Source organism: Cricetulus griseus, chromosome X (assembly GCF_003668045.3).
Source record: "Cricetulus griseus strain 17A/GY chromosome X, alternate assembly CriGri-PICRH-1.0, whole genome shotgun sequence".
NCBI classification, from domain to species: Eukaryota; Metazoa; Chordata; class Mammalia; order Rodentia; family Cricetidae; genus Cricetulus; species Cricetulus griseus.
In genome coordinates, this window is record NC_048604.1 from 121,456,863 (window position 1) to 121,466,594 (window position 9,732).

At 45.8% G+C, this 9,732-nt stretch overlaps 2 protein-coding genes across 2 annotated transcripts; one reads left to right on the forward strand and one right to left on the reverse strand.

Annotated features, from left to right (window-relative positions):
• Nucleotides 1–3,666: 3,666 nt before the first annotated feature.
• On the forward strand, nt 3,667–4,209 carry LOC113837755 (mortality factor 4-like protein 2). The gene has a single exon (XM_027433250.1). The coding sequence runs from the start codon at nt 3,667–3,669 to the stop codon at nt 4,207–4,209; it is 543 nt and encodes a 180-aa protein (XP_027289051.1).
• A 4,383-nt stretch (nt 4,210–8,592) lies between these two features.
• LOC113837754 (mortality factor 4-like protein 2) lies at nt 8,593–9,135 on the reverse strand. The gene has a single exon (XM_027433249.1). The coding sequence runs from the start codon at nt 9,133–9,135 to the stop codon at nt 8,593–8,595; it is 543 nt and encodes a 180-aa protein (XP_027289050.1).
• Between the last annotated feature and the right edge of the window lie 597 nt (nt 9,136–9,732).

Consider the following 9,732-nt stretch of genomic DNA (forward strand, 5'->3'; position numbering starts at 1 on the left):
CTGAGGAGGCAGTAGCTTGGGATGGATCTTTGCGAGTTTGAGTACAATCTGGTCTTTTTTTTTTTTTTTTCGGTTTTTTTTTCCGAGACAGCGTTTCTCTGTGGCTTTGGAAGCTGTCCTGGAACTAGCACTTGTAGACCAGGCTGGTCTCGAACTCACAGAGATCAGCCTGTCTCTGCCTCCCGAGTGCTGGGATTAAAGGCTTGCTCCACCAACGCCCGGCCCAATCTGATCTTTTAAAGTAAAAAAAAAAAAAAAAGTGAAGAAAAGGAAGCCCTCTCGCCCTGCCCAGGCGCCATTACTATGACATCAGAGTGGTTGTCCAATCATTGGGCTAAGAAACATAGTGCAATTTACATAAGACTGCTGATTGGCTGAAGGGCCTAAGCCACCTCCCCCCAAGATCACGTGTGTGTACTGACAATTGCCAGTGACTTTGCGCTGGCGGTTGGACCTGCGGCAGTTGAGCTCCTCACTCCTGCTCCTCTGCCTTCCTTAAAAAGAGCTAAATTTGATAGACAGCCAGGAGATTGGATCCTGGTTGTTGAACTAATTCAGACTACAGACTTCTGGGATTGTACCCAGTCCAGTTCTCCAGAAAAAAAAAAAAAAAACAGAAAATCTGGGAAATCACTTGTTCGTGGAAGATAAAGCCAGAAGATTGCTTCAATGACTTCCAGAAGGAAAAAGCCTCATGTTGGTGAGCAGCATGTTGCTGAAGGTGATGACTTTGTGAAGTTGACACAAAGTAAGAGGCATGTCACAAAGGGGACAAATACCTCCTCAGGAGAGAAGTCAGCCGAGACTACAAGTCTTCAGTCACCTATTGCAAGCAGAACACGGAGCCATGCAGCCACACAAGGTCCTTCGGTGGAGAGAGGTCACTCAGGTGAGACAACCTGCACGGTAGAGAAAAAGCCCTCCACTGAGAAGGATGACGTGGCAGAGAAAAGATACATTGCTAGGAAGTACTATGTTTTGGTTAAGACACCCTTGGGTGAGATGCTTCAGCTACACGACAGCAACTGCAAAGAAGAAACTTCTGCTACAGGGGAAAGAGCCTCTGAGAAAAAACACCAGTCCAAGAAGCAAATTTCTGAGAAGACGCATAGCGATTCGGAGAAAGGTCATTCATTCGAGAAGCATCTCTCAGCTGAGAAAGACATTCCTACACACAGAGGTTGCCCTAACAAGAAAACCCGCCATGGAGAGGAAGGTTGCTCAGTCGAGACTGTCAACTTGGCAAGGAGCATACCCTTTGCAGGTGAAGATATCCCTGCAGGGAGAGATCCCCACCTGAGAAGCCACCCTGAAGAGGAGGGTCGCTTGTTGGAAAGGAGTTACACCGTGGAGAAAAGATCTTCCACAGGGAAAGAACACCCGACATGGAGAAGTGGCCCCCAGAAGAAAAGCAGCACTGCAGAGGGGGGTGAGTCAGAAGATAGTGGACCCACTGCAGGGCAAAATCACCCAACAGGAAAAGGCAGGCATCCAAAGGAAGGCTGCAGTGCAGAGAAACATCTACCTGAGGAGACAAGTTGCTCTCTCAAAAAGAGTCACCCTGCAGAGAAAGGCCCATCTTCCAAGAGAATCCACTCTGCAGGGAAATTTCACTCTGGGGAAAGAGGCCACCAGGCTAAGAAAAAGAGACAGCATTCTGCCACGAAAGTGAGCACAGAGACAAAAATTGGTTCTGTGGAGAGTTTTGAGTTTCACGACAGCTGCACTGATGAGGAAAGTAACACAGGACAAAATGTGGGCACTGTGGAGAAAGTTCATCATTCCAAGGAGAAAGGCTTTCTTATAGAGAAAAGTTCTTCAGGATCCATGCCTATGGTGCCAGAGCCAGAGCACATGAAGATTCTTCCAGAAGAGGAAAGTAACACAGGAGATAATGGGTGCTCTGTGGAGGAAGGTCATCACTCCATGGAGCAAGGCTTTCCTGTAGAAAATCCTTCTTCAGGATTCATGCCTACGGTGCCAGTGCCAGAGCATATGAAGGATACTCCAGAAGAGGAAAGTGACACAGGGGAGAATGGGTGCTCTGTTAAGGAAGGTCGTCACTCCATGGAGCAAGGCTTTTCTGCAGAGAAAGTTTCTTCAGGATTCATGCCTACAGTACCAATGCCAGAGCACATGAAGAATACTCCAGAAGAGGAAAGTGACAAAGAGGAGAATGGGTGCTCTGTGAAGGAAGGTCATCACTCTATGGAGCAAGGCTTTCATGTAGAGAAACCTTCTTCAGGATTCATGCCCACAGTGCCAGTGCCAGAGCACAAGAAGAATACTCCAGAAGAGGAAAGTGACACAGAGGAGAATGGGTGCTCTGTGGAGGAAGGCCATCACTCCATGGAGCAAGGCTTTCCTTTAGAGGAACCTTCTTCAGGATTCATGCTTACGTTGCCAGTGCCAAAGCATATGAAGGATACTCCAGAAGAGGAAAGTGACACAGGGGAGAATGGGTGCTCTGTTAAGGAAGGTCGTCACTCCATGGAGCAAGGCTTTTCTGCAGAGAAAGTTTCTTCAGGATTCATGCCTACAGTACCAATGCCAGAGCACATGAAGAATACTCCAGAAGAGGAAAGAGACACAGAGGAGAATGGGTGCTCTGTGGAGAAAGGTCATCACTCCATGGAGCAAGGCTTTCATGCAGAGAAAGTTTCTTCAGGACTCATGCCTACAGTGCCTGTGCCAGACCACATGAAGAATACTCCAGAAGAGGGAAGTAACACAGAGGAGAATGGGGGCTTTGTGGAGGAAGGTCATCACACCTTGGAGCAAGGCTTTCCTGTAGAGAAACCTTCTTCAGTATTCATGCCTAGACTGCCAGTGCCAGAGCACATGAAGAATACTCCAGAAGAGGAAAGTGACACAGGTGAGAATGGGTGCTCTGTGGAGGAAGGCCATCACTCCATGGAGCAAGGCTTTCCTGTAGAGGAACCTTCTTCAGGATTCATGCTTACGTTGCCGGTGCCAGAGCATATGAAGGATACTCCAGAAGAGGAAAGTGACACAGGGGAGAATGGGTGCTCTGTGGAGGAAGGCCATCACTCCATGGAGCAAGGCTTTCCTGTAGAGGAACCTTCTTCAGGATTCATGCTTACGTTGCCGGTGCTAGAGCATATGAAGGATACTCCAGAAGAGGAAAGTGACACAGGGGAGAATGGGTGCTCAGTGGAGGAAGGCCATTACTCCGTGGAGCAAGGCTTTCCTGCAGAGAAACCTTCTTCAGGATTCATGCCTACGTTGCCAGTGCCAGAGCACATGAAGAATACTCCAGAAGAGGAAAGTGACACAGGAGAGAATGGATGCTCAGTGGAGGAAGGCCATTACTCCGTGGAGCAAGGCTTTCCTGCAGAGAAACCTTCTTCAGGATTCATGCCTACGTTGCCAGTGCCAGAGCACATGAAGGATACTCCAGAAGAGGAAAGTGACACAGGAGAGAATGGGTGCTCTATGGAGGAAAGCCATCACTCCATGGAGCAAAGCTTTCTGGTGGAGAAACCTTCTTCAGGATCCATGCCTACGATGCCAGTGCAAGAGCACATGAAGAATGCTCCAGAAAGCATAATTGGTAGTGATCCCAGCCAAGTTGCCCAGGTCACTCATCCAAATGTGGCTGGGGCTGTCACCACTGGTCAGCGTATGCAGGCAGAGAATCTGAGAATGGGAGTTGAAGTGAAGTTGCCTCCACAACTAAAAGCATGTCTTGTTGAGGACTGGGACTTGGTAAACAAGGAGAAGCAGTTGTTCCAACTCCCTGCTGAGATGAATGTAGATCACATTCTCGAAAACTATGTGACTTTCCTGAAGTCACAGAGAAAGTCTGATAATTCGGAATATTCCGTTGATGAACTTGTGTATGGAATTAGAGAGTATTTCAACAAGATGCTGGGTACTCAGCTGCTCTGTCAGTTTGAAAAACCGCAGTATGATGAAATCCTCCTTGCTTACCCAGATATTCCGATGTCTCAGATTTACGGGGCTCCACACCTCTTGCGATTATTTGTGAACTTTGGGACTGCTTTGGCCCATTCGTCACTTAATACGCACAGTCTTATGTCAGTGTCCAGCTATATGCACAGTTTCCTTAATTACCTTGCAGAGAATTCCACTTCTCTGTTTGGTGCGAGCAATTACAAAATGGCTTCTGTCGCATATTGCTTCAAAGCCCTGTGTGGGTCTGCAGACCACTCTGTTATGACCTAGAACAGTAAACATTTCTATCTTTGCTGATTTCATTGTGTATTTGATGTTCTTGAAAATTATCCAGGTACAAGAGGGCTTAATATTTCAGGTTGCTTATTGTTCTGATCAGATATAAAAATATTAAATGTTCAAAACAAATAAATGTTCACTAAAAATTTGTGTTGCTTATTTGACAATATTGCTCAAGTGATGGTGCTTCTATCACTTCCACATCATGAGTTTTTACTAGGTGTTCATATTGCATGATAAAATGGCTTTGGTCCTAGGGCCAAAGGATCAGCATAAAGGCTGTACCCCAAACACATGCATGCACAAAATTAAAAATATAAAATCTTTTCAAAATGTAAAAATGATTGAAGAGGGGAGGAGGGGAGGGGAAGGAACGGGGAGGAAGATGAGATGGAAAGGTGAAAACAGGATGATGGGGACGGGAGCAGAAATTGTGTGTGTGTGTGTGTGTGTGTGAGAGAGAGAGAGAGAGAGAGAGAGAGAAAGAGAACCAAGAGAATGCTGTGAGCCTGCAATACCTGAACCATAGGCCGGGTAGGTCCCTCAACTGTGGCTCCACAAAGTCCACCACATCACCCTGGGCTGGCCCTAGGCTCTACCCATGTGTCCAGAGTGCATCCCTTCACGTGGGATGGGCTCTGAAAGTTCCTTCTGAGGACAGAAAATAATACTAATCCACTACCAGGGCCCCCTTAGAATACAAAGGCCTCCTTATTGACATCCATGTTCAGGGGTCTGGATCAGTCCTGTACTGGCCTCCCAGACAGCATCTGGGGTCGATGTGATCCCCCTTGTTCAGGCCAGCTGTTTCTCTGGGTTTCTCCAACCTGGTAGTGACCCCTTCGATCTTTATTCCTCCCTCTCTTCAACTAAGTTCTGGATTTCATTTCAGTGTTATCTGTGGATGTCTGTCTCTGCTTTCATCAGCCACTGGAGGGATACTATCTTGGCCTAGTTACCCTCTGGACGGTCTAGGCCCTCCCCAAATGACATTACACACTTTGATGATCCCACATTGAAGGCCTTGGCATTCCTGGGGAATGGATAGGGGGCGCAATGGACCCAGATCTTTACCCTCCAACAAAGACTCTCCTCAGCAGGAAACAGCTAGAACACCTCTGCTCTGCATTTTGACATCCTCCCAGAGTTAGAAATGATTGTTTTCTGCTGAAGAACTACACTTCCCCACTTCCCTTGTGGACTAAAGAAGTCATCTCCATCCTTACACAGGACCACATCTCTCCCTTCCCCTTTAGGCATTTTGGCCATTTACACACACATGGGTGACAAAATGCTCCCTCTCCATTATTAAACATATTCCTGCCTGAGGTCAGACCAATCATTTCTTTCATTCTACTTCCCTTCCTCTATAGCTGCCTTTACAAAAACTAAATAAGGGAGGAGGTATGTGAGGGGGGATTTTGGCATTTAAAATGCCAACAGTTAGGCTGAGTCTCACCCTCTTCCTGCCTTCAACTTTCAGATCCGATATGAGGTATCAGCTATTGCTCCAGTGCCATGATTTCCTGGCCACTGCCCTTTTTCCTGCCGAGATGATCATAGACTGACCCTCTGAAATTACAAGCAAGTCCCAAGTGAAATGGTTTCTTTATATGCTGTCTTGGTTATGTTGTCTTTTCACAGCATCTGTACAGCAACTAAGATGTTAACAGGGAGTAAGGGATTGCTGTGATAGGCCTGACCATGCTACTCTTTATTACTTTACGACTTTGGATTAGGAAAGAGGTTGGATGCTGTAAAACGAGATTAATAGGCCATCCAAGTAGGACCTTGGATGACAGGATACTATGGAGAGCACTGTGGACTGTGGAGGCCCACCTCAAAAGGATCAGGGGTGACTAATACTAGAGATAATTCTGGTGATACTTTAGCAAAAACTGTGACTGCTTTCTGTAACATGAGCTTTCTGTCCTGGCTGCCTGCTCCTGCTACCCTTCTAAAACACAAACACATGGATGCTGTAGTAACTATAAAACTTGTAGCAGTGCAGAAGATTGCAAATAGATCCCTACCTGTCACCGTGCACAAAACTTAAGTGCAAATGGATCAAAGATCTCAGCATAAATCCAGCCAAACGACATCTTCTAGAAGATAAAGTGGGAGTTACCCTTGAACAAATTGGCACAGGAGACCGCTTCCTGAACATTACGCCACTAGCACAGACACTGAGGTCTACAATTAATAAATGGGACCTCCTGAAACTGAGAAGCTTCTGCAAGGCAAAGGAAACAGTCAGCAAGACAAAATGACAGTCTAAAGAATGGGAAAATATCTTCACCGAACCTACATCGACAGAGGGCTGATTTCCAAAACATACAAGGATCTCAAGAAGCTAGCCACCAAAACACCAAACAATGAAATTAAAAAGTGGGGTGCAGAACTAAATAGAGAATTCTCAACAGAGGAATCTGAAATGGCTGAAAGAAACTTAAGGAAGTACTCAAAATCCTTGGCCATCAGAGAAATGAAACTCAAAACAACTCTGAGATACCACCTCACACCTGTTAGAATGACTAAAATCAAAAATACCAATGAAAATCTATGCTGGAGAGGATGTGGAGAAAAAGGAAAACTCCTCCATGCTGGTGGGAGTGCGAACTTGTAAGACCACTCTGGAAATCAGTATGGTGGTTGCTCAGAAAAATGGGAATCAGTCTGCCTCAAGATCCAGCATTTCCTCTCTTTGGCATATACCAAAATAATGCACGTTCATACATAAGGACATATGTTCAACCATGTTCATAGCAGAATTCTTTGTAATAGCCAGAAACTGGAAGCAACCTGGATGCCCCTCAGCTGAAGAATGGATAGAGAAAATGTGGTACATTTATACAGTGGAGTACTACTCAGCAGAAAAAAGCAATGGAATTTTGAAATTCACAGGCAAATGGATGGAACTAGAAGAAACCATCGTGAGTGAGGATACCCAGTCACAAAAAGACAAACATGGTATGTACTCACTCATATATGAACTTTAGACATAGAGCAAAGTATTACCAGCCTATAATCCTCTTCACCAAAGAAACTAGGAAACGTGAAGGACTCTAAGGAATAAATGAATGGACCCCAGGAATGGGAAGGGGCAGGGGCTCCTGAGCTAATTGGGAGCATGAAGTTAGGGATGAGGGAGCCGCAAGGATGAGAGCAGGAGAAGAGGAGTGGAGAAGAAGAAATGGAGGAGCAGAAATATTGAGATGGGGATAGAATAGAGGAGAGAGAGCAGGATGAGAGATACCATATAGAGGGAGCCATTATAGGTTCCAGGAGAGATCAGGCGTTAGGGAGATTTCCAGAGACCTACAAGGATTAAACGATCTGACAATCCAGGTAATGGTGGAGAGGATAACTTAAATGACGTTGCCCTAAAATGAGATTGATGAATAATTTTTATGCCATCCTACAGTCCTCATCCAGTGGCTGATGGAAGCAGAGACAGACATCCACAGATAACACTGAAATGAAATCCAGAACTTAGTTGAAGAGAGGGAGGAATAAAGATCGAAGGGGTCACTACCAGGTTGGAGAAACCCAGAGAAACAGCTGGCCTGAACAAGGGGGATCACATCGACCCCAGATGCTGTCTGGGAGGCCAGTACAGGACTGATCCAGACCCCTGAACATGGATGTCAATAAGGAGGCCTTTGTATTCTAAGGGGGCCCTGGTAGTGGATTAGTATTATTTTCTGTCCTCAGAAGGAACTTTCAGAGCCCATCCCACGTGAAGGGATGCACTCTGGACACATGGGTAGAGCCTAGGGCCGGCCCAGGGTGATGTGGTGGACTTTGTGGAGCCACAGTTGAGGGACCTACCCGGCCTATGGTTCAGGTATTGCAGGCTCACAGCATTCTCTTGGTTCTCTTTCTCTCTCTCTCTCTCTCTCTCTCTCTCACACACACACACACACACACACAATTTCTGCTCCCGTCCCCATCATCCTGTTTTCACCTTTCCATCTCATCTTCCTCCCCGTTCCTTCCCCTCCCCTCCTCCCCTCTTCAATCATTTTTACATTTTGAAAAGATTTTATATTTTTAATTTTGTGCATGCATGTGTTTGGGGTACAGCCTTTATGCTGATCCTTTGGCCCTAGGACCAAAGCCATTTTATCATGCAATATGAACACCTAGTAAAAACTCATGATGTGGAAGTGATAGAAGCACCATCACTTGAGCAATATTGTCAAATAAGCAACACAAATTTTTAGTGAACATTTATTTGTTTTGAACATTTAATATTTTTATATCTGATCAGAACAATAAGCAACCTGAAATATTAAGCCCTCTTGTACCTGGATAATTTTCAAGAACATCAAATACACAATGAAATCAGCAAAGATAGAAATGTTTACTGTTCTAGGTCATAACAGAGTGGTCTGCAGACCCACACAGGGCTTTGAAGCAATATGCGACAGAAGCCATTTTGTAATTGCTCGCACCAAACAGAGAAGTGGAATTCTCTGCAAGGTAATTAAGGAAACTGTGCATATAGCTGGACACTGACATAAGACTGTGCGTATTAAGTGACGAATGGGCCAAAGCAGTCCCAAAGTTCACAAATAATCGCAAGAGGTGTGGAGCCCCGTAAATCTGAGACATCGGAATATCTGGGTAAGCAAGGAGGATTTCATCATACTGCGGTTTTTCAAACTGACAGAGCAGCTGAGTACCCAGCATCTTGTTGAAATACTCTCTAATTCCATACACAAGTTCATCAACGGAATATTCCGAATTATCAGACTTTCTCTGTGACTTCAGGAAAGTCACATAGTTTTCGAGAATGTGATCTACATTCATCTCAGCAGGGAGTTGGAACAACTGCTTCTCCTTGTTTACCAAGTCCCAGTCCTCAACAAGACATGCTTTTAGTTGTGGAGGCAACTTCACTTCAACTCCCATTCTCAGATTCTCTGCCTGCATACGCTGACCAGTGGTGACAGCCCCAGCCACATTTGGATGAGTGACCTGGGCAACTTGGCTGGGATCACTACCAATTATGCTTTCTGGAGCATTCTTCATGTGCTCTTGCACTGGCATCGTAGGCATGGATCCTGAAGAAGGTTTCTCCACCAGAAAGCTTTGCTCCATGGAGTGATGGCTTTCCTCCATAGAGCACCCATTCTCTCCTGTGTCACTTTCCTCTTCTGGAGTATCCTTCATGTGCTCTGGCACTGGCAACGTAGGCATGAATCCTGAAGAAGGTTTCTCTGCAGGAAAGCCTTGCTCCACGGAGTAATGGCCTTCCTCCACTGAGCATCCATTCTCTCCTGTGTCACTTTCCTCTTCTGGAGTATTCTTCATGTGCTCTGGCACTGGCAACGTAGGCATGAATCCTGAAGAAGGTTTCTCTGCAGGAAAGCCTTGCTCCACGGAGTAATGGCCTTCCTCCACTGAGCACCCATTCTCCCCTGTGTCACTTTCCTCTTCTGGAGTATCCTTCATATGCTCTGGCACCGGCAACGTAAGCATGAATCCTGAAGAAGGTTCCTCTACAGG